At 40.0% G+C, this 25,877-nt stretch overlaps 1 protein-coding gene and 2 long non-coding RNA genes across 5 annotated transcripts in view; 2 read left to right on the forward strand and 1 right to left on the reverse strand.

The window, feature by feature from the left end:
* Window positions 1-25,877, forward strand: part of trip4 (thyroid hormone receptor interactor 4) — a 101,671-nt gene that overhangs the window by 73,231 nt on the left and 2,563 nt on the right. For all 3 annotated transcript variants that reach the window (XM_035419967.1, XM_035419968.1, XM_035419969.1), the window contains 2 exons: window positions 12,060-12,177; window positions 17,876-18,060. In XM_035419967.1, coding sequence (XP_035275858.1) covers window positions 12,060-12,177; window positions 17,876-18,060 — 303 coding nt within the window. The remainder of the gene's footprint in view (window positions 1-12,059; window positions 12,178-17,875; window positions 18,061-25,877) is intronic.
* On the reverse strand, window positions 1,225-7,965 carry LOC118228448. The gene is made up of 3 exons (XR_004765493.1): window positions 7,882-7,965; window positions 7,451-7,581; window positions 1,225-2,131 (listed from the first exon to the last, which is right to left on the reverse strand). It is a non-coding gene; the product is annotated as an uncharacterized LOC118228448 (long non-coding RNA).
* Window positions 3,715-10,599, forward strand: LOC118228447. The gene is made up of 3 exons (XR_004765492.1): window positions 3,715-5,361; window positions 7,434-8,560; window positions 9,019-10,599. It is a non-coding gene; the product is annotated as an uncharacterized LOC118228447 (long non-coding RNA).

A 25,877-nucleotide genomic window follows, 5' to 3' on the forward strand; every position in this document is an offset into this window, starting at 1 on the left:
ATGAGCTAATCATTGAATTCTGTGGACAGTTTGGAGCTGTGAACAAAGTGATGAGGGTTAGACAAAGAGGACATGGACGTGGTATTAAGGCTCTGATAGAGTTTGAATCTGAAGATTCTGTCTTTCAACTGTCGCCAAACCTCCCTTGATATTTCCCTAGTGCAGGAAACCCTAATGTTATGTGACGTATGGATAGCATTGACAGAATGGCTCATGATAGGAGCCAAGTTGCACTAAGGGCAGACCCCATTGATCCACATGTGAGTTCTCACTCGGAAAGTGACCCAGACTCTGATGGTGGTCGCACGCCCTTAATACATAGATCACAGAACAATCCAGACAGTACTAAGCCCACTTCACCTGAAATAGCCTCAAAAATACGAAATGTGACAAAAATAAGGCAACCCGCTCTGGCAGTATCCCCGATGCATCCAGCAATGACATTTTTAACCCGCCTGAAATCCAACGGATTGTGGTCGAGCATGTCATTAAGAATGATGGTTCCTCTGCACCGAGCCAAGGGTCCAAATGGCTTCGTTCTTTTTCAGGACGGGTCCCTAAGCCTTTTGGTGAAGCAGACTTTGAGACATGATGTCTCCACGTAGAGCTCATGATCCAGGATAACCTTCCTGTTGATATGCAGGGGCGTAAAATATTAGAAAGTTTACTTTCCCCTGCCTCTGACCTGGTAAGACAGCTTGGCCCACATGCATCCCCTCGTGATTATGTGAAAATCCTGGACTCAGCATATGGACTGATGGAAGATGGGGAGAAAATTTTAGCGAGACTCCTAAATACTCATCAGAACTAATCAGGTGAGAAAGCCTCAGAGTTTCTACAGCGGCTGCAGTTACTGCTCAACACAGCTATCCAGAGGAATAGTGTTAAGAGAGCTGATGCTAATAGACACCTACTGAGAAAGTTTCAACGTGAAACCGTCTGTACACATGCAGTCTGTATCTGAAGTGACCCCCTACTGTAATCCAAATGCAAGTGTACTCCAGGCTTACATTACAGAGGCAGAGGACTTAAGGAAACAGGTCGCTGAACTGCAGTCTCAGCTCAGCAAAAAGAAAGAGCAGAGGAAAAAGAAACATGACTCCAATGGGGATGAGACCCAGGATAGGCCCTCAGCTAAAGCCAAGACAGATCTCCAAGCTCATCAGGCTGCACCAAAGCCCTAACCAAAAGCTTGGTTTTGCTTCAAATGTGGTGACAATGGCCACATAGCCAGACTGTGTGAAAATCCTCCAAATAAACCATTCGTGGATCAGAAATACAAAGAACTGAAAGCAAGACAAGATGAATGGAAAGCCAAATATGGTAATTTAAACTGGACCGGGTCCCAGTAGACGGACGAACTGGACCCCCTGACACCATGCCAAGTCCCACACAAAATCAAGAAAAAGTGAACTGTGAAGGCCATACACCAGTTCCATCATCTACTGATGTCCTCCCTAGAGGATTGATAGGGCCTAAATGCACTGCAACTGTCACCATCGAAGGATCTCATTCTAACAGCCTCCTCGATACAGGCTTACAGGTGACCACAGGATCAAAGTCCTTCTATGAGAGTCACCTGTCACATCAGCCAATTTTACCTCTCAATGACCTCTTGGATATAGAGGGTGCTGGTGGTCAAGAAGTGCCCTATCTTGGCTACATTGAGGTCAGCATTCTCTCCCCTGAAAATATAACAGGAGAGCCTGAAGAAGTTAATACTCTGGTGCTCATTGTGCCTAACTGCGGAACAAACATGGAGATTCTTGTGCTAACAGGAACCAACACACTGGACATTCTGTATGAAAAGTGCATATCACACCAGGACAAACAGGCTCGCAACAAGACAGGGGATGGAGCTTACTCACCTCTCGTGAACCATCTGTATATCAGACACAAAATCCATCAACAAAATGGCAGAGTTGGAAGAGTGAAACTGCAGAGCAAAAAGTGCATCACCGTCTCAGCAGGGGAAAAGGTGGTCTTGACCGGATATGCAAGGAATGTCCCAACAGTTTCAGGTGAGCCCCTGCTAGTAGAGCCATCCTTTCATTCAAGTTTGCCTGGTGGCCTCTTGTTTTGCAGCTATATCATGACGAGCCCCGCCCATGGGTCTTTCAAAGTGCCGGTTCTGGTAAAAAATGAGACAGAACATGATATCAAAGTGCCTGCTGGTCACAACATCGCTGAACTCTCCCTTCCCATGTCCATATCCTCACTACCAGAACATGCCAACAAAACTGTTTGGTGTGACCCATCCCATCCTGTTCCAACCACTGCAGCATGTAACACCATATGCTCATCATCTGACTCTGATAACAAACTCACCTTCGACTTTACTGACTCAGCCCTACCTGAGGAGTGGAGAGCGAGGATCACCAAGAAGCTAAACTCTATGTCAGAGGTTTTCGCCCTCAACGATCTTGATTATGGTCATACCACTGCGGTCTAGCATCGTATTCGCCTGTCAGATCCTACCCCATTCAAATAGAGGCCAAGGCCTATCCATCCATCTGATTATGAGGCTGTGAGACTTAATTTGAAAGAGCTTTGTGATGCCAATGTCACACGTGAATCTGAAAGTCCCTTTGCCTCGCCCATCGTAGTGGTGAAGAAAAAGAACGGTGATATCAGGCTATGTGTCGACTATCGCAAGTTGAATAATCTGACCATAAAGGATGCGTATGCCCTGCCTAACATAGAGGAAGCTTTTTCAGCCTTGACAGGATCAAAATGGTTTTCAGGTGGACGATTACCAGGTGGAAGTCGAGGAAGAAGACAAATGCATTACATTACATTACAGGCATTTAGCAGACGCTCTTATCCAGAGCGACTTACACAACTTTTTTTTTTACATAGCACTTTACATTGTATCCATTTATACAGCTGGATATATATACTGAAGCAATGCAGGTTAAGTACCTTGCTCAAGGGCACAACGGCAGTGTCCTTACCCGGGAATCGAACCTGCGACCTTTCGGTTACAAGCGCAGTTCCTTACCCACTGTGCCACACTCCGTCCTGCAGAACCGCTTTTGTGATGCCAATGGGGTTCTGGGAGTTCAATAGAATGCCCCAGGGCGTTACAAATGCTCCCAGCACTTTTCAAAATGTGATGGAGAAGTGTGTGGGTAGTATGAACCTGAACTAAGTTTTGGTTTTTCTTGATGACCTAATTGTTTTCTCTGATACACTCGAGGAACACGAGGACTGCCTGCTGCGTGTTCTCAACAAATTGAAGGATTTTGGATTGAAACTCTCTTCAGAGAAATGCCAGTTCTTCAGGAAATCTGTCAAATATCTGGACCACATCGTATCAGAAATAGTGTGGAGACAGACCCTGCCAAGATAGCTGCTCTAACTACCTGGCCAAGGCCTAGTAATATCAAGGAGGTTTTGCCGGGTATTATAGGAGGTTCATAAAAGATTACTCCAAAATTGCAAGACCCCTCAATGACTTGACTACTGGCTACTTTCCTCCAAAGAGAAAGTCAAACTCTCCACGCAGCAACTCCAAATGCACCTCAAGTGTAGACCCAAAGCAGTCATATATGAAAAATGGACATCCACATGTGAGGGAGCATTTAAGATGCTCATTCACAAGTTCACAACTACTCCTATCCTTGGATTTGCAAACGCAAAGAAGCCATACATCTTGCACACAGATCCAAGTATGCATGGACTTGATGCAGCCCTGTACCAGGAACAGGAAGGCAAATTGAGAGTTATTGCTTATGCCAGCAGAGGACTCTCCAGCTGCGAGCGAAAATATCCCACACATAAGCTCGACTTTTTAGCCCTCAAGTGGGCTGTCACAGAGAAGTTTTTCGACTATCTATGGTGTGAAATTCACAATTGTGACAGATAACAACCCGCTTACATATGTTTTGACATCTGCCAAACTCGATGCAGCCAACATCGTTGGCTTTCCGCCCAGTTTGACTTTAACATCATTGCTCGTTTTGTGCTGGATGGCAAAGAGCCTGATTTCCCAGCTGAAGCAGTAAAGGCCATGTGCCAGAGACACCAGATCATTCAAGCCTCTGATGCAGAGCCAGCAATAACTGAATTTCCCATCTCTGTTGAGTGTCTTGCCATCGACGCAGCTGCCATCCCTGCAGAGTTTTGTCAAACCGATCTACTCCCTGGATCATGTGCGCTGCCCCAGATGTCACAACAAGACTGGGCACTGGAACAGAGAAATGACCCTGTCTCAGTATAGTGATATCCATCCTTAAGACAGGAAATGTCATACAGAGCTAGACAGCGGGAAGACAGAGAAGTCCAGCTGATGTTGAGGGTGATGGACTAACTAGTCTTGAACAATGAGGTTCTGTACAGGAAGCGAATTACCCTGGGAGGACCCTCATACCAACTTGTTCTTCCAAAGGGCTTTAGAAAATCAGCGCTTGAGGGTCTCTATGATGCTAATGGGCACATGGGCATGGAAAGGACCATAGACCTGGTCCGCACACACTTCTATTGGCCACGTATGGCAATGGATGTAAATGAAAAGATCAGGACCTGTGAGAGGTGTACAGGAGAAAAGCTCGAGCTGAACGGAGTGCCCCTCCGGTGAATATCAAGATGAGTTGCCCTTTAGAACTAGTCTGTATAGACTATCTTTCATTGGAACCAGACGGAAGAGGAACTAAGAACATCTTAGTTATTACTGATCATTTAACAAAATATGTTTCAAAGGCTCTGTGGAACAACTTTTTCATTCATTATGGATTTCCGGAGCGATTGCACAGCAACCAAGGCCGCGATTTTGAGTCCACCTTGATCAAAGAATTGTGCTTGCTACTTGGCATAAAAAAGACAAGGACAACACCATGTCATCCCCTTGGAAATCCCATGGAGCGATTCAATCACACCCTCCTGGAGATGTTGGGAACACTTGAGGAGGAGGACAAAGTCAAATGGAGGGATTTTGTGCAGCCCTTAGTTCATGCTTATAACTGCACCAAAAACGACACCACTGGATTCTCTCCTTATCAGCTGATGTTTGGCAGACAACCATGCCTACCAATTGACATTGCTTTTGGACTGAACCCTGAGGGATACAGCAAAGTACCTCACTCTGAAAATGTCAAGAGTTTGAGGGAAAATCTTCAGGAAAGCTAAAAACTTGCTGCAGAAAACAGTCTGAAGACTGCGCTACAGAACAAGCAAAGGTTTGACAGTAAAGTCAGAGTCCATCTTGGCAGCCGGAGATCGGGTCTTGGTAAGGAATGTTGGCATTCGAGGGAAGCATAAAATCGCTAATCGCTGGAGTGAAACCATCTACACTGTTGTCAAACAGATTAAAGATTCTCCTGTCTGTGTTGTACCAGAAACTGGCGACGGCCCTGAAAGAGTGTTAACCTCTTAGCGCACAGCCCCTAGTGGTGGGCACGCCCGCGTGCCTAAATTACTAAACTCAAACATTCGGTGCTACTGCAACCAAAGTGTGAGATGAAAACAGAAACGCGTTGTTTCCGTTTCATTAGTAGACGATACATGACAACTATGCCGAAAACGGAGTTTCGCAGCCCCACCATTGTCGCTCCCGTCGTTCATTTAACACACACCCCCTCCCTGCAGTCTCATCTAAAAAACACCCCCCACCCTTGACATAATGGACAATATTGTCTATCTTGGCATTCATAAAAATATTCTTTCACCACTAAAAAAATCGTATTCCGTCATAGCAACAAGATAAACCCGACAATAGCCCTAAGATATGCCTATACAGCAGTGAAAACGCTGCTCACTGAATAACGAAATAAATGAGAAAAAGTTTTTAAAAATGATACCATGTCATTCTACAGTCAATATCTGGGACTAAATATTGAATAAATATAAAACCTTACTGTTGGTTTTACGTGTAGAGATGTCCATTTTGAGACTGCGTGGTCATATATTGTCTTGGACAATCCGTTTGGGAAATATAGGCGCATCTGTGACGCCTGGGTATCTTCCAAAATAGCTGTGCGTAACACCACACCTGTTGTTTACGGCGTCGTCGCCCTTTTTAGTACAGTCTGACTAGATTTACAATTCATTTATTCGGTAGGCGAGAGTATAAGCTTTCTAACGATGTATAACATGTCTAATTCTGCTTTCGGAATAGCGTTTTATAGGTCAGCGTAACAGAAAATATTCTTAGCATAGCATTCACTTACGCAATCACACTCTGTTAGCAGACAAATACGATGCACCTAACGAAACATGTTCAAGGATATTTCGTAATTTCTTGGAAAATACTATTATTATTGAGGACTTCTGAACATAGCTAAGCCATATGTTTGCTGATAGACCTAGCTGACATCGTTTTCTGGAGCAAAACAGAAGCGAATAGAACAATATAGGCTAATTGATACTGTCTCTCTGTCTCTATCTACTGAACATAGAGGAGATTTCACCATTGCTATGTAAGTATTATCGTTCAAAATATTTCGGTTATATACGTTCTTTTTGAAATTGAGTATTTTTAAATAGGTTAGTGGTGTTATATAATGTAAATATTTCACACTGTAATGTAAGCGTTAGACGGAAGTGTAATAGTTTTTGTGAAGCATGCAACAGTGATGACGTCAGAGCTGGAACATTGCCAAAACGTGGTGGACGGGTGAAAATTGTTTTCATGTTGTCTCATCCCCATACAATAAAACATACGAGAGTACAGAGTATAGAAATACACACGAGTTAATTATTACACATTTAGGTACTGTACCGCATTGTGTGACAATGTTTTTGCATTATTTTTTTAATCTGATAGCAATGTTTCATCTTAAACCCTCATAAGGGGCTCATCTATATGCTTTATAATGGACAAAAAACATTTTATTCAATTTTGGAGAGATTTTGGATATGTTTCTGGACACCTAGCTATTTTAGACCACTGTACTGACTGAAAGCTTGTAATTCCCATTTGAAAATTATGCAACAGTGATTTTCTTGAGTCAAAACAGTTGATTTGTAGTGAAATACATGGATATGTTATGATTTACAGCAATGCATAATTTAGACATTTTGGATAGATTTGGAGATGCTGGGTACACTGCTTAGTTTTTGCTTCATACATCTATAGTAGTTCTACATATCCACCCTTAGATTTTATGAACTTGTGGTCAAGAAGTTTTTGACCTAGCACATGTATAGTTTAACCTCCTGCATATATTCAATCTCGCAGTATTTCATTGCGAACTTAAAAAGTGCAAATTTATTTTGGATTTTTTGTCAAAACAATTGCATTTGTGGCACTTTATTTCTTCCAAAATTATGAATATAAACTAATCTGTGTTAGTATTGTAAATTGTACAAATGTCTTGCTTCATTTAAGCCATTTTTCAAGTCTCTGTGGTGTTCACGTCTGGAGTTATAAAGCTTTAAATAGGGTACCCCCTAAATGGGCAAGGATTGGCAAAATTTGGCTTGTGCCTTAAGAGGTTAAATAGAGACTTACTCTTGCCTTGTGGGTTCCTCCCACTTACAGTTGGGGAAGTAGATCGTCATAGACCAGAAGCATCACAGGAGCCTGATTGTTCACTACACACTTCACTCATGAAGTTAGAGATGATGAGGAGATGTCAATGCCTGAAAGTGAGGATGAGGTTGAGTATTACTTCCCTCAGTCCCAGTGCTTAGATGAGACAGTAGTTATAGAACGTAACCGTGGACAACAGAGCAGAGCCAAACAAAATGATCCAAGACTAGAGAGAGGACCTGCTGAACCTGATTAACCAGTGGAAGGTGAAGTCCAGTTGGAAGTCACATTTACCCCAGAGAGCAAGGAAGTCGAGTAAGGCCTAGAAGTGCCTCCCTTAATCCTGAAGCTCCAATATTTCAACCTGCCAATTGATGAAAATTTGGAATGAAATCAAGTGCAATGCTTACCTGCAGATCAGAGTGTTGGAATTGAAGCTGAGGGACATGCGCCTGAAACTCTAACCACCAGTCAGAGTGATCTGTATACCAAGGGAACTGGAAAAGATCCTGGAACAAAAGGAGAGGAGAAACGTGAAGCAGAAGAGAGTGGTGAAACTGTTCATCATGAAGAGATGGAGTTGAGAAGATCCTCCAGACAGAGAACAGTCCCTAGGAAACTGACTTACCCGACTTTTGGAAACCCATTAGTCTCCGTCTTGCATTCCATCTTAAATGCCTTAGACCAGGCATTCTCCCAAGCCCTTGTCTATGACACTGCCCCTTACATATGTCAGTTAGAGCCCTTGTCCTCTGAAACAGTGTAGAGAATAGACTATAATCACATGCAAGGATGCATGCAGGTTCAGGGGGAGTGGATGTAACCCACTCAATATGAACACTGCCAATAAAGGGTTAATTATCTGTTTCGTAGTAGCAGAGGCGCCCTGTGGAAAAATACTGGGGTCAGACTTGCTTGAACAGAACAACAAAAGTCCCTGCAAGAGACACATGGAGAGAACTAGTTAAAAATATTAACTTTCAGTTCTGTTATAAGATTTACAAGAACACAACTAAGTTTATCATTGATTGAACATCTGCAATTGCCTGCTGAGGATTCCTTTTTGTGTCGTTTTGTTTGAATTCTCCGGTGAGTGTTTATCAAAGAGTAGCCATGCTGTGCTAACTGCTAGTTTAGCTGAAGCTTAGTCAATTTAACTTCATATGACTAGCCTATGTGCTAAAAGATTCTATTAGTTTTATTTCGTTCTGTTGTGTTGCTGCTTAATGTGAATTTAGAATTTCCTGCAAAAAAAACTATTGGAGAAATATCTGAGTCATTCATGATTTGATTTAAAAGGAAATTGTATGCAATGAAGCTAATGTAATGCCAGCCATTTCTTTAATGCAGTAACTGATGGCAAGTCTTAGCCATGTCCAGCTATTTGACCATGTTATTTTGTCTAAAACAGTGTATTGCAGTCATGCCTAATTGCTGTAAATTAGTTTTTACTTTAATTTAGAATTTTGAGAGATGATGTTTGATTTCAGATCGAGTGATGTTTAAGGTGAACAGAAGCTAATTGAACCTTGCCCTGCCGTATGCAGGTTGGTTTTTTTTCTGTGCTTGATTCTGATTGAGAAGAATAGAACTTCGGCTGAGCCAGTGAACGATTCACTACCCATGAACAGTGAACTAACGCTACAGTGGAGAAGACGGATCGGCACTGTATCCCATCTCTACTAAACTACAGATAAGCTTAGAGATCTCCACCATAATACTAAGAAAAATCATACTACCCGGGTAGATGGACATTGGACATCCCTCTGCTAGATTATCAGTAGACACACAGGAAGCTGAACCATCAAAAGTATTCCGGAATTGTATCAATAAAGTTTGTAGCAGTGTTAGTCATAATAGTGCAACCTAAATCCATTTTCGGTTCAGATGCTATGGGGTGAGCCAAATGTAGTTGTACTGTTATAAGAAAATGGTCAGACAAAATAGGGTTATGTGAGCAGATTACAACATCAGTGACATCAACACCAAAACCAGATCTAAGATGTGACCACAACAATGTGGGATCGAAAATGTTTTGAGTGAAGCCTATGGATCCTAAGATATTCACAAATGCAGATGTAAGAGGATTATCTGCATTTTCATCATGCAGGTTAAAGTCACCTTACAACACCACTTCGTCAAAGCTTATAGCTACTGTAAGTGAAAGAGGAATTCTGCCAAGTCATGAACAAAGCTAGAGTATGGGCCAGAACGTCTGTAGACAGTCACTAAGGCAATGGGCTGAGAAAAAAGGCAGTGCCTACCATCTTTGTAACTTAAGCCAGATTCCTTCTTTAAACTTCAAAGCTAGCTATCAGTAGCTTGCCAAAACTACCAATAAAATACTAGATTGATTCAGTTAGGTCAAATATATAACTAGCTAGATAAAATAACATGGAGCTGGAAAGTACTTAATTTATTATTTGTTCTCTTTATAATTTGAGGCTGAGACAACACCTTGTTTCCCTATCTGTGGGTGTTACCTGGATGATGGCAGATGCAATCTATCTAGGCCACCTACTGTTTTTGTTTATGCAGAATCATTTTATACGAGATTGCCAAATTAATTATAGCTGTGCTAACGAAACTTAAAAAAAATTTAAAAAAAAAAAAACCTTCAATAAGCTCTGCCCTACTCAAACATAATTTGATGACCCATGCACACACACACAGACACACTTTAAGTAAGAGGAAGTCTAGGGTGCTAGCTAAGCCTAAATTCCTTGTGCATGAAAATGAAGCCTGGAAATGTTCTGTTGGGCTCTCACACCAGAAGCAGGGGTTAAATTGGGGGTGGATGCGGGTGAGCAGCGTCCACCCACCTTTGGTAAATAAATATATAATTTTGACCGGCAGTTTTACAATTAATTATGACAATCCAGTCCATTTTTCGTATGCTTCAATCCATGTGTTACCTCTAGCCAGTTACTCGCTCAACCAATCAAAAATCAGAAGAAAGAAAACTCAGGAGGAACAGTCGTTTATATAGACAGGAACAGAAAGAAAAATATTGTTGATTGTCTTGATTGTTTGGAAGCGGACGCGGTAGGTAATTTCATTAACATGTTATTTCATCTATGCAACATTTTGAAGAGAGATGAGTAAACAGCTCCCACGAACGCCTGCTATTATTAATGGCAACTTTGATTGCTTGAGCAAAATCAGGTTGCTGGTCAGCAGCTAAGCTAGGATTGAATATTTCCCACATACATAACGTTTTAGAAGCGGCGACTGGTGAGCTTAAAAATTGGTGGGGCGCAAAACTTTCCTTTAAACTAATCATTGATCTCAACCTGTTTTCATTAGTAATTTTCCTTTATTATCAAGCGTGCCAACGATCGGACTAATCAAATGGCAAGTAGCCTAACACACAGCAACTTCATACCGTGTTAGGGGGATTAAATCATAAATTCAATTAATCCGTTAAAAATCCGTTTTAATCACCAAGTAGTCTACACTTAACAAACAAGATACACCAGTCTGTTATCTACCGTGTTAGCTTTCAGAATAATGAGCAAAAACAAAACCTGCACTTCAATTTTGTTTACAATTTACGCATTGCAGATGTTTTCCATGAATATGAGTGCATAGAAAGACAGTGCGTGTATCCGAAAATAATTTTGATTAAAAATGTGCAATTTCGTACTGCAGATGAAAATAAATGTAGGCTATAAGGCCTAGGCTACTCGCTAAAACTGCCTATTTGGGGAGAGCTGGCTATATATGATAGTATTGAGTAGCCTATTCTGTGCATTAATTGTATTGATACTCAAGGAAAATCACAGTGCGAAGAAGCTGTGTGTCCCTTTCCAATTGCTTAGTCAGATCGTATTCATGCTTGTTAATCACTGAAAATTAATTAAAACAGTTTGACATCAATGATTAGTTTAAAGGAAAGTTTTGCGCCTCAGCTCACCAGTCGCCACAAGAAAGATGGATAAAGGAGGAAGAAAGGGAGGACAAAAGAGGAGATGACCGATTATTTTCATGGGTAAAAAAAATTCTCAGCATTAATGACACTCAATAAACTTAAAATATTTTATGTAAAAGCTTGCATCAATTGTATACATTCTTTTTAAAACATTGTTTTCCTTAATTACAATTATGTGCACAATACATTAAACTATTTTGAGCTGAGACATTAATTGGTTTGTACCTTTTTTCACCCACCTCCCACCTGATCTCAGGGTCCACCCACCTCCCAAATCCCAATTTAAGCCCTGGGGATAAGTATGTCTTTTCTACCATCTACCGTAGATTGTGTACATGACCAGCTCAAGTGCCCCTCCGGTGTGACATATGGGCAAAAACTAAGCATATAAGTATCCATTTAGGGCCTGGACCTACTTTGGTGAAATAAAGGGTACTGCATGTTGTATATTACCACAGTCTGTGTGCACTGTACCTGGCGGATACTGGTGAACTTGGTACTTAGCTTTTTTTTAAACATACAGATTCCATCCATGCTTTCCTTTCCCTTTTTTTTTTTTTTTTTTTTTTTCACATGTGGCTCACAATTAGTCACTGATTTTATGATTACAATGGTGACACTATGTTTGGGTGATTCTTGAAACTGTGGCTCTGACAGATTTGATGAAGCTGTCCAGGCCATCAACACAGGAACCATGGTGACCATGTCTCAACAGCCTGACAACCCTCCACTCAGAGAACTACTCAACCCCAACATCCTGCAGACTGCACCCCAGGTGTGTAACTTTGTTCTTTACTTTTGTAAAACCTTTATATCTTTGTAACCCTGTAGTTTGTTTGTGTGATGCTGTTTACCCATGTAACCCTGTATGTTTGTCTGTTTAACACTGTTATACATGTGTAATTTAATGCTTTGCCCATGCAATATTATATTGCTTGCCTGTGTATACAGTGCCTTTGGAAAGTATTCGGACCCTTTCACTTTTTCCACATTTTGTTGCGTTATGGCCTTATTCTAAAATTGATTAAATTCATATTTATTCTCATCAATCTATACACAATACCCCATAATGACAAAGCAAAAACAGGTTTTCTTTCAAATTTATTAAAAATAAAAAACTGAAATATCAAATTTACATAAGTATTCAGACCTTTGCCATGACACTCAAAATTGAGCTCAGGTGCATCCTGTTTCCATTGATCCATTTTATTAATTCAATACTTGTTTGTTAAACTTATGCGAATCGAACAAAAAGGGAAACACGATATGCAGTATATAGACGTTACGCAGAATATAGACATTGTGGGCTATATTTGTTATGCATGCCAAATTACCTTCAAGGCCACAAAATTCTGTCCTCAAAGGTTTTCAATTTAGCAAGGCATTTGCTAAGACTGGTTATGTAAATAAACACAGCTGCAGAAAGTTCATTTAAATGCACTGCTGCTATTTAAGATGCGTCTTTCACGTGGCAGGAAAGTACGGGAAAAGTTGTCTGTTGTAGAGAGCTCTGCTTTCTAGCAGCAGCCATTCAAAGTCACTTGACCATATGGATCAAACCATTGTTTTTGGTGAAACTGAAATGCGTACATTATCCCCATTAATTTAAATGGCGTAATGTTATTATTGATTGACGTTGTATGAGCTTAAGCTGGTATTACAGTTCAGGCCAAAAGTTTACATACACCTAGGCTAAAGATATTCAAACCCAGTTTTTCACACAGAATTCCAGTGGGTCAAAAGTTTACATACACCAAGTTGATTGTCTCTTTAAATAAACTGGAAGATTCCAGAAGTTGATGTAATGACTTTTTAGAAGCTTCTGATTGGCAAATTGTCACAATTAGCCTTGTAAAAACTTACCTGGTTGGAAGTCGCAACTCATTTCACGGTAAGTTACGAAGTTGCTTGTGCGTCACTGTTTATGTCTTTTTTCATGCCACATAAAGCCACATCCTCATGCCAGGATGCAGCTGGTCTCAAGTTACCACTGGAAATGTGTTTCCTTGACTAAAATTAGTACGTGCAGAAAAAACCTGAGTGTGTACATTATAGGGCATTTTACTGTTACAATTATTCTGTACCCCTGATGCAATCTTAACAGCAAGGAGGTTTGAATATAACATTGGACTGTGCACTTTGGTTTTAATTGTAACCAACTCTCTGAATGTAATTGAAATGGCTAATGGCTACTGTATCAAAGCTGTTTGAAGTAAATATTCATAGTGCTAGGCTGAATAAATGAGCAAAATCCAAAAACTGTTACATTTATGCCGACTCTTCCCTACTCTGACATGCTGATTGCAGTCAGCCCTGTTGAATCCAATCCTCACTCATATTGAACCTTACCATCGGAGTGACATGGTCACCACAAAGTTTCTACAAGCACACTATGCCACAATCAAAGAAAATTCCAGAAGAGTTTAGAAAAAAAGTTGTTGAAATATATGGAAAGGGTTTCAAAGCCATTTCCAGTCTCTGGGATACCAAACCACAGTGCAAGCCATTATTTCCAAATGGAGAACACTTAGAACAGTGATGAATCTTACCAGGAGTGGGTGATCTGCCAAAATTTCTCCAAGGGCACAGTGACAACACGTCGAGGAAGTCACAAAAGGTCCTAGAAGAACATCTGAAGAACTGCAGGCTTCTCTAGCCTCAGCTAAGGTCAGATTCAGGTTCATGATTCCACAATAAGAAAGCGATTGGGGAAAAATGGGACTCATGGGAGAGTAGCAAGGCAGAGAAACTAACCAAGAGAAATAGCAATGTTCATCTCACATTTGCAAAAAAGCACCTGGATGACCCCCAATAATAGACAGATGAGTCAAAAGTTTAAATTTTTGGACAACATAGGTCGTATTATGTCTGGCTTAAAGCAAATATGGAATTTCACACTTAGAACATCATATCAACAGTCAAACATGGTGATGATGTGGCAATGCTTTTGTGATTATGTGGCAATGTTTTGCTGCCTTGAGACCTGGAGGGTTTTTCTCTGATGTTCATGATGTTCTAATATTTTGTAAAGGTTAGAGGATGTTAACATTAAGGCACAAGATGTATAAAAGTTTGGTAAACCTGCAACGTAATGCCAGTGTCCATTTTTTTTCCTCTAATAGCAATGCCTCAGACCCAGCAACTCTCTGGCATTTAAATTTAATCTAATGTAAATTAATGTAATGTAATATATTTTCACTGAATGATCTAAAAATATATATTTTGTCAGAAGTTTGTAACATTGTTAAAGATGCTCTGTATGCAATTGTGGAGTCTTAATTATAATGTGGTTACATAGCTTATTTTTATGCAATAAACACATTTTAAGTCTTGAAATTACAGGGCAAACAGAAATTTGAAAGCAAATAGAAATTGCAGACTGTTTGCTGCACTGTCTGACCACGTCAATAATCTACCCTGCATGCCATGCATGGCTGCATGCCATGCATGTTTAGGGGTTTTTCCAGGGCGTACCACCAGGCTTGAGAGAAATTCTAGGGGAAACACTATTATTTCAGGAAAGTACTCTCAGTTGAAAAAATGCATTTGAAGTTGGATGAATGTGAAGAAATATCATAAAAAATAGCTTTGTTGCATTGCTTTGAAGTTGTGTATCTAAAATTGTGTTTATCAGAATTGCAAGATTTTTAATTGTTGTTCACAAAACTTATGGAAGCAGAACCACCATATAATCGGTATCTGTATCGGCCGATATTTCCCCCAAATAATCTGAATCGGTCAGAAATTTTCATATCGAAGCATCCCCTAGTTATTTTTGGCTCAGTATGTCAGTCAGTCTACAAAAGGGAAATCATTTCTGGATCTGGTGCTAAGTAATGATCCCGACAGAATTTGCAGCATGGATATAATCAAGCCATTTGGGACAAGTAATCATTCTGCCATTAGTTTTGATATATTTTGGCAAATTAACAAGGCCAGAATTTTTTATTTTAGCTGAGCAATTTAGACTGGGTGCAACTTATAGACTGCAAGACTGTGAATGAAAAGCGGGGCAGGTTCAAAAGGGTTATTCTTGAGGGACAATATAAATTTAATCAGAAGGTAAGGTAAGTTAGCTTGCAGTCTCCCCTGTGGATGAAGAAAGCCATAAGGGGGAATGTGATAAAATAAATTAAATTGTATAAGATATATAAATACGACAGAAAGGATATTGCCAATGCCTTAAGTTGTTACGTTTTTGAGAGTTTTACTAGCACGGAGGTTACTAATAGAAGGCATATTAAGTACTCAGAATGTCTTAGCAGATATTGATATAGAGGATAAAGAAGTACTGGATAAATTTCATGACCGAAAGACAAATAAGGCAGCAGTGCCCTGATGGCATATACCCAATGGTACTCTAAGAGTTAGGTGAGATCATCATTTAGCCATTGGCAGGTATTTTTTAGGGCTGCCCCCGACCAAAGATTTTCCTAGTCGACTAGTAGTCGTTAGTTCAAGCCATTAGTCGACTAGTCGTCACACGTTTATGATATTAATTGAATTATTTAAATATATATTTTTTGGGGCATGGTTTGAGTTCCAGGGCTGAGAAAGAATGTTATAAATAACATTGTTAACACTGTGCTACATTACAGAGAAATACAAAACCATAATAATGAGCCTTTAAAATATAAATTTTACAAGTGCACGCACGAAGCGAGCCACCTGTTTACGACAATGCTAACGGCACAAGCGGTAATGATTCTGAATGTGCCGGAACAACCAGCAAGGAGACTGAACATTTTAATTTATTTCAACACAGTATAACATCACACAACTTATGAAATTGTAACACCAACACAATAACTTATAAAAACAAATGATAAATAAAAAACAGCCTTTTGTTAAAAAACTAAATTGAAAAAATATTTTCGTTTCTTTTTAAAATATAAATAAATATAAATTATATAAACAAACAAATAAATAAATAAATGTAGAGCAAACTGAAACACTTAAGAGCAATTTCCAAACAACCGAAGGTACCACAAGCATCTGTACAAACAATTGTATGCAAATATAAAAATCTTGGGAGCACACAGACACTGCATCATTCAGGAAGGAGGCACAAATTAACTCCCAGGGATGAACAAGCTTTGGTCTGAAAGGTTCAACTGAACCCCAAGACAACAACAAAGGAACTGGTGAAAAAGTTGGAGGCATCAGGTACCAATGTATATCTACATCCACCATTAAGAGAATCCTACATTGCCATGGCCTGAAAAGCTGTCAGGTAAGGGAGGGGCCCGTACTCCAGGACCGGCATAAAAAGCCAGAATTAAGTTTACAGGTTTTCATCAGGACGAAGACTTAGCTTTTTGGAGGAGTGTTCTCTGGTCAGATGACATTCCTCAGCCAGGATTCATCGCAGGTCAGCCAACGTGGTTGCGTTGGTCACTCCAGCACACCAGAGCTGATCCCACAAGTGTTCTGGGCTATTGGCAGGCCATTCCATTCAACCGCGTTGGCTGACCTGCAACGAATCCTGTTTGAGGAATGGAATGCCATCCCACAGCAACGCGTGACCAGGCTGGTGACCAGCATGAGGAGGAGGTGCCAGGCTGTTGTGGCTGCGTATGGTTCTTCCATCTGCTACTGAGGCTCCTGACTGTTCAGTGAATAAAGAGTAAAATTACCAATATGTCTTGTTTGTTCCTTGTTACTGATAGAGAGTTCAATCATCCAATCCCCCAAACAACTCAAAACAATACCAACAGGAGAATACACTGTTTGACATTGGCAGGGAAATTTGCCACATTTCACTTGGGACCCCACCCACATAATCAGCTGTGCATGATCCTTACAAATGGGACATCATTGTAAAGGGAAATGAACAGGCTTTCCAATGATATAACATACAATGCTAATAATACAGTGACAACAGAGATACGATCGACCAAGCACAAATTTCCAAACTTTTTTTTAAGGAATTTAGTATAAAGCTTACCCAGAAGAGTGACCCTTTGTTATAGTAGGAAAGGGTGGACCAACTCCATATTAATGCTCATAATATTGGATGAGATGTTGACTGTCATGTATTCACATACTTTTGGCCATGTAGTGCATTTCTTATGTCTGTTGGATTCTGGAGAGCTAACTAGTCCCAATATGTAACAACATTGCCATCACATTACGCAACAGTTTGAATTTTGAAGTTCAGGTAAATGGTAGCTTTGATATTCAAGAATGCAATTCTGATATTAACTGAATTTTGTCCTGATGGTGATTTTGTTGTTTTTTTTGCCTCTCCTGTGAATGTTTGCCTGGGAATGCTGTATTTTAACCCTGTTTCTGCCTGTTGCAATGTGTCTGCTTTTGTAAAGCTATGTTTACCTGTGAAATGCTGCCTGTTCAACACTATGTTTGCCTGTGTTTGGCCCTGTCAAGCTGTTTGCCTGGGTAATACTGTCTCCCTGTGTTTGCCTGCGAAAAAGCTGTCTTTTCCTGTGTAATGCTATGTTCTGCCTGCACAGTGGGTAGACATGGGCCACCGTGAAATACCGCAGAAGCCTCAGGGAACAGTTGTGGCCAGCGAGGCAGGGCTAGGCCGCGCTCAGTTGCGACTGCAAGACCGAGAGCTGCAGGAGATGTTCGATGGGGGCTGGTGCCTCAGCATGCATCAGCCCTGGGCCTCACTACTCATCACGGGAATCAAGAGGTAAATATGTGAATCCAGCACTGCTACCTACTGAGCAGGGTTACTCCAGTGCTTGCCATTGTTGCATCAGCGATTGCGTGCCTCTGTAGCAAGTCTGTGTTAGCATAGCAACCTGATACACCTGTGGACACACTGATTCATTTGAAGTATTAGTCATAGATAGATAGATAGATAGATAGAAACTTTATTGATCCCGTAGGGAAGTTCCCTTAGGGAAATTCAGGTTTCCAGTGAGTACAGCACCATAAGTTAAAAAGTTAACAAGTTAAACATCACACATCAAACATAGAGATAGTAACGATATACATAAAATAAATAAAGAAAATAAATAAAGAATAAAGTAGCAGCGGTTATATAAAATAGCAGCGGTTGTGTCAGTTTAATTAATTAACTAGTAGTATAGTAGCAGCGGTTGTTCCAGTTTAATTAAATAGGTAGTAAACAATAAATAATGAGACTGTTCAGTGTGATGATGTTCAGGTGATCAGGCCTAACTCTACTTCCTCAGACCTCAGACCTAACCTATCCTCCCCCACCCCCTCCTCTCCCTCCAACTTTGGAGTTGTACAGTCTGATGGCACGGGGAACAAAGGAATTTTTCAGTCTGTTCGTGTTGATCCTCGGGAGCAGGAGCCTGTCGCTGAACATACTTCTCTGGTTGCTGATGACAGTGTGCAGGGGATGGCTGGTATTGTCCAGAATTGCCAGCAGTTTTTCTAGTGTCCTCTTTTCCGCCACTGTCACCAGGGAGTCCAGCTTCACGCCGACCACAGAGCCGTTGAACCTTACTCAGCCGGATATTGTTTGGAAAGACCTCTTTTCTTTGTCTGTTGCCTTGTTGACAGTCTGTAGGCCCTTACAGCCCATACTCTTACTTTATTCATGACTTTACAGAATTTATTTCTTACTTAGCTATAAACTACAGTTGTTTAGGGTTTCATTTGACGCAGAGGGAAATTCTTGCGGGGTTCTGGTAGTAGGAGGCAGCAGAGTGTAATTTTTCCTCATAAGGACAGCTTCCATCATTATGCATTGCACTTGACATCACACTGCATTGCGTTTTGGGGATTTGCTTATCTTTAGTTGAGTGCTTAGCTCTGTGATTTGGAGATAACATTTGTATTTGGGAAAAATAAACCTCCAGCTAATATTGGGCTGGTATCAGCGTAGCCGGCATTCAAATATTTTTATATTTCCAGTAACACTCTTTTCATATTTCATATCATATTAGACTTAAGAAAATGTGCCAATTTGACTGTTTATGATAATGTTTGCCGGCACCGAAATCAATGGGATCATTTTTAAAAACTCTAACCTCATTGAAGGCATTATTATACATTTTGTTACAAGAAAGACTTGCTGTGTAATGTTTTACATGTTATTTAGTTACAGTGGGCTCCAGAATTATTGGTACCCTTGATAAATATGCACAAAAAGTGCTAAAAAAAAAAATTGCTAAACTAAAATACAGTTATTGACATAAGCTTTATTTTCCAACATTAAAACGTGAACTAGTGTGCTTGATTAATGATTCATTGGAATCAACCAAAGTCTTACATTTTTTAATTAAAAAAAATATTTCCTCAAAAAACACACTTATTGACACCCCTGATTTTAATTTGTGAAAACACCCCTGGCAAAGATGACAGCCATGAGTTTTTTCCTATAATTTGTGATAAGTTTAGAGAACACATTTGGAGCGATTTTTGACCATTGCTCCATGTAGAACTTTTCAGAATCATTGATATCTTTGGGTTTGCGCTTATGGACCCCCCTCTTCAGTTCAGACCACAGGTTTTTGTTGGAATTTAAGTCTGGAGAATGAGATGACCATTGGAAATCATGGATATTGAATTGACTTAAGCATTTTTGTTTAGATTTGATGTATGCTTGGAGTCATTGTCCTGATGGACAATCTACCTATGACCAAGTCCTAGCTTCTTAGCGGAGACAACCACATTTTCTGCCAGAATTTCCTGGTACTTTGTTGAATTCATTGTGCCACTGATCTAAAATAGTGCCCTGGGACCACTGCCAGCAAAACATCTCCAAAATATAAATGACCCACCTCCATATTTGACCGTAGGTCTGAGGTGCTTCTCCTGTATGCATTCCTCTTTTGCCACCAAACATGTCGATGGTGTGTATGGCCAAAACGTACAATTTTGGTCTCATCTGACAATAGCACTCTCTTCCAGTCATAATTCCAATGCGGTTTGACAAGCTCCAGATTCTTGGTTTTGTTTATGTGCTCAGTAAGGGCTGTCTTCGTGCCACCCTTACAAAGAGTTAGTTGGTATGGAGGTGCCATTTTATGTTTTTTTTAGACTTGTTGACCAGAAGAAACAAACCAATCTCTGCAATTCTTAAACAGTGATCCTTGGGTTATTAATGGCCTCCTTCACCATCTTCCTCACCGTCCGTGGGGACACCATGCACTTGCTTCCTCTTCCTGGCAAATTTGCAACCATTCCATATGTTTTACACCTTTTTATTATTGCCCTTACAGTGCTAAGTGGTATGTTTAACCGTGTATGTCTTTTTTTGTACCCATTACCAGACTCGTGACAATAAATTACCATCGTTTTCTTCTGAATTGACAGTTATTTGGCTTTTCCCATGCTGATGGATGGCAAAGGGATTTTGTATGCTTGTTACCTCGTTTTTATTCTCCATCGAAACTGGAAGTGATGGAATGACACAATATAGTTCCTTTCGACTGAGATGAACTAAATTAAGTAAAATTGTATTGCCAATTTCATTTTGTTTGATTTTACTTAAAATAATTGTTAGGGGTGCCAATAATTATGGCACCTATGGTTTTCAGAAAAAATTTGATTACTTAATAAAAAAACATTGCATGACAGTAAATGTTTTGAAATAAAAATATATAGTTTTCCCATATGTTTGAACATAACATAGATTATTATCTGTGTCATTTATTATATGCAGCCTTTTTTCTTTTTTGTTAAGGGTGCCAATAATTCTGGAGCCCACTGTATGTCTTCATACTTTCATTAACCCCTTAGCACCAGAGACTGTAAAAAATATGGACAAAGCTACTGTGACGTCACCCATTGACTCTCCGTGGGTCTCCGAAAATACGTTTTGAAGCTCAATGGCGGGCGCGGCCATTTTGGAGTTGGAGCCAAAACCACAGAGTTTAAAAGCCGCTCTGTGATTTTTACAATTTGATTGACAGTCCGGTGCGGAAAAGCCCATCAACCTGAACGAGGCTAGCTGACTGTCTGCCGTTATGTTTTAAAATATATTATCAGATGTTTACGGAGTTTAATTTCCATCCGTGACTGTACTGTCATGTAATCACGTTATATGTATGACATTAAAAATACAATTAGGCTATGTTCAGTTATCTTCAATTCATGTTTCTCAGCAAAACGAATATGCTTAACTAGCATATCAGCTTGCCAGTGAGCTAGGTAGGCTATCCGTGGTTAGCTCACGCATTAGCAATATGAACCACAGGGGAAGAACATTGACTACACTGATGGTCAATCAATCGGAGATGTGTAGGCTACTGGTGATTTGACTAGGCTAATTTTCGTATAACTGTCTGGTAGATCTGCTGTTAACCGAGCAAGTTATCGTCGTAGGTTTTCGCCAGTCAGTTAATGAGCCAGTAACTGCTACTACTAGCTACTCCATCGCCGTTTGTGGTGTTCACTTGCTGGGTGACGCTAGCTGACCGATCGTTCGCAAATCACTTTCTACCGAATAAAAATTAACACTGTCAGCGGTTATTAACAAATCTACCAAGTATTTTAATAACTGATCTGCAGGCGTGTAAATATGACAACGCACTTTGTACAGCAAGTTTTCCACCTGGTGCATGAAGACAAAAATAATGTAGCCTACGTTGAATTTCTAATTATTATTAGGCTATCGTTTTTTTCTTGTAAATCATCAAAACCAATGGAGAAAAGCCAATATACGCAAGGAGCCCCCAGAACCGATTCTGAGAACCACTGTCTTAAATGCCTAGCTTGTCGGTCTCTTAAATGCTAAAAACATATTCCTTTCTAAATGCCAAGATGGTTAATTTCGTTAAATTCTGTGTGTGTGATTTCAGCAAATGAACCTTGAGACTCTTAATTCGCTTCGTGAAACTGAAAAAGTGTTTATCCCAAAATCGGGATTATAGTAGCTTTGTCACATGCTTGAAGCATGGCCCAGGTAGACATTTACGGAATGTACACGACTGACAAGCCGCCAAACACGTCTGACAGATTGAATGTTTGCCGGTTAAGGTTAGCTAGCTAGTCAAATGGCTTGGTAGCCGAAGTTGCGAACTGTTTTAGCATAGGCTACTACTGGACTACCAAATATAGCAAGCTGATTACGCTTTCTGCCAACTAATTATTTGGTTAAGTAGGCTAAAGGAAATAGTAAAAATGACTCGGCTACCGAAAAACTTAAGAGGAGGATTATTTTATGGTCGTCTAGTGCAGCTGTAAATAGCACACGCCATAATTAAATCACCACGAAATGGGATGCTTGCATTTTCAGACTTAGCACAGGCGGACCGTAGCCGGCGCCGCAATGTCAAGGCCAAGAGACGCCACCGCCCACCCCAGTGACCATAGACTGTAGACCCTACTATAGCTCAGTCCTCCGCAGTAATCCGGAAGTGACGCAAGCTGTACCTCATTGGTCCAGAACAAATATTGGCACTGTGCCCAAATGACGCAATAAATCATGAAATCGACCCATGGACAGTCATAAGACCAATAAAATACACCTATTATGACTATTTGTTCTTGTGAGAAAAAATTATTGACTTTGTATTTTGATCGCATTTGTACCGTAGACTTACATGGAAACCGGATATGAAAACACCTATACTGGAGCCATCCGTAGTGGCGCTAGTGAGCAACCAGGAACTACAACACCAGGAAATGAGCTTCAAAAACGAAGTCTGGTTTTGGCCGCTTGCTTAGCACACATGCCAAATCTGGCCAATCCTTGCCCATTTAGGGGGTACCCTATTTAATGCTTTATAACTCCAGATTTGAACACCACCCTGTAACATTCTTTTCATATTATAACAGTTTGCAATGTAAACCCCATGTAAGACATAATAGGGAGGTCAAACCTGTAGGAGCTGTTTCTGAATTTTTTTGTTATTGTAAATGAAAATTATTATTAATTAATTAATTATGAAAATGTAAGCATTAGATTTGTGGATTCTTTTGATTTATTATATGATAGGCATCTATGCCTTATACTTACCCTTCAAAAGACCTTACCTGGCCTGGTTACGTCATACTTACCTGTATATCTCACGTGGATAATAATGGTTACGGATGTGGGAGGGCGCAAGACTGGGAAAGCAAAAAAGTTTTCTACCGCACAATGTATTCACCTTCACGGAACGAAGGGTATTTTTTCGTTTTATTTGTTGAAACTTAAAGAAAGCAATAAAATTATCGTTTCATTTTACTTTCGGGATGGAACTCTTCATTCGGAATACGCATAGACTTAATGGCTATCCCAGGTCCGAAGTGGCTACAGTTTTAGAATACGAAGCCACTACAAAACCAATTATGGCGATTTTTCAGAAAACATATCTTGACAGTTTATATTTAATAATGTCATAAATGAAATTAATAATTTAATTAATAATTAATTAATAGTTAAACCAATTAACAACCTATAAATAGCTAACTTGTCAGAAAATAAGCCTCCCTCTTCCGGTGTAATCACTCTAGTTGCAGAAGGATATTCTGCATATTCTGCCTGCAATTTAATCATGGGTGTTCCATGCACAAACATAAAACAAAGTTGGCATCTGGGCTCACTTTAACAGGTCATTTCACAAAATAAATTACAGGAGATAAAGTCATTACATCATTTCAAAAATGTACTCAGTTCAACGATGTAACTTTTTTACTTTAGAAGTCAGAAATTATTATGCTAATATGATCATTTTTGCTGGCACCGAAATCAATGGGATCATCCATATTTGAATATATTTCTTGCCTATTCCCTGATGGTCTGAATAAGTCGCTAAATTTGTCGCTAGTCAATTTTTAGAAATAAAGTCGCTAAGAGGGTCATAAAATTCGCTAAATCTAGGGAGAAAGACGTCAAGTTGGCAACTCTGGAAGTGAAATGATAGCGAAGTAACTGCTCTTCCTGCTACGTATCCATTTTTTATATGGCTAAACCAACCAATTAGATATAAGTATTTCGATGTGACATGTTTATGATTGGCCAAATCGACAAGGATAAAATAAAAGTTTTCAGTTTGTTTTTTAATTTTGGGATGAAGTGGGGATGGTTTGGTGGGGGGGCAGTCGGAGGATTTGGTGGGGAATTAAAGCCCCCCACCCTCCCCCCCCCCGTGTCCGGGAAATAACCTCATTATAAAATACCACTAACCTATTTAAAGACACTCAATTTCAAAAATAAAGTATATATCCGAAATATTTTGAGCAGTAATACTTACATAACAATGATGAAATCTTATCTGTTTTCAGTAGATAGAGACAGTAAATCAATGGTACAGTTCTATCCGCTTCTGTCTTACACCAGAAAACGATGTCAGCTAGGTCTATCAGCAAACATATGGCTTAGCTATGCCCAGAAGTCACACATTCTTCTCATAGAATACAATGGTAGAAGGTGCACTTTTAAATGATATCATCATGGCAGTGTGAACATGACCTTAACTGATTGATCTCAAGCTCTGCCCATGGTTGGTTACTGTTGTTACATCAGTCCAGCTTTCAGAATGGCCAGAGACATTAAGTTTAATCAGCTACCACCAGAAACTAAACAGAAAGAAAAGTTAAGGTAAAATGCTATTGCTCACAGTGCAAGAAGAAGCCCAATCAGATATTTTCTTCAGTTGAGAAAGTACACATTTTGAACCAGTATTGTTCTTGCGCTGCTAAGTTAAATATTTGTTTATCAGTTCTGTGTTAATAAATGGCTTTGGAAATGGTGGATTAGTCCCAAAACCAGCAGTTTTATTAATAATGCTGGGTGTTTTCATGGAAAACAGTGTTTAAATAACATTAATTTATTAAATTAGCCAATAGATCTCATGCTCAGCTGTGGGAGATAATTGAAATAACATGCAACTGTAGCAACAATAATGTGCGCTTCAAGTTTCAAAAGATCAGCGGGCAGTTGCTGCCAGTAGTCTACAAGTAGAGCACATTGATATTGAATCATTTTGGTTCATTAATGCCATCTGTCACACGCCGTGACTACCCTGGAAGGGACAGAAGAGCTCCGGCGTTTTTATTTTGGTTACAAGAGAGAGAGCAATCGGAAAAAACAAACGAAAAAACCTTCACCCGTCACCCTCACAGGATCTAGGCAAAAACAACAAACTAAAACAACCAAGACAAAATAAAAGGAACTTATACAATTTTGCTTTTCAGTGGCGGCGTACTCTGGCTCCGGCGCGGTCTCTCTCTCTCGGTGTCTCAGGGGATCCCCAGTCTCAGACACCTACTGTGGGAAGAGTATCCTCAACTGAAACTGGGTTACCATGTGTCCGTCTTTATTTCTTTAAACTTTGCTTTGGTACGACATGTTGTAGCTTACATTGAGTTTTTTATGCTGTTGAGTCCGTGCCTGTTGTCACAACATTACCATAATGGGAGGAGTTCTTGGCATCAGCACTGTTGACAGGAGCTGTCTAATCTAATCAAACAGTCAACTGTCAAACAGGTTGACGGATACCATCCAAAACTCTCAAAAAATTACGCTAAGCACTAAAGACTGGGGAAATTGCAGAAATGGCTAAAAGTATTTGTGTTTATCTGATTGTGTGGTCTTCCACA

The sequence above is a fragment of the Anguilla anguilla genome, chromosome 5 (assembly GCF_013347855.1).
Source record: "Anguilla anguilla isolate fAngAng1 chromosome 5, fAngAng1.pri, whole genome shotgun sequence".
In the NCBI taxonomy this organism is placed as follows: Eukaryota; Metazoa; Chordata; class Actinopteri; order Anguilliformes; family Anguillidae; genus Anguilla; species Anguilla anguilla.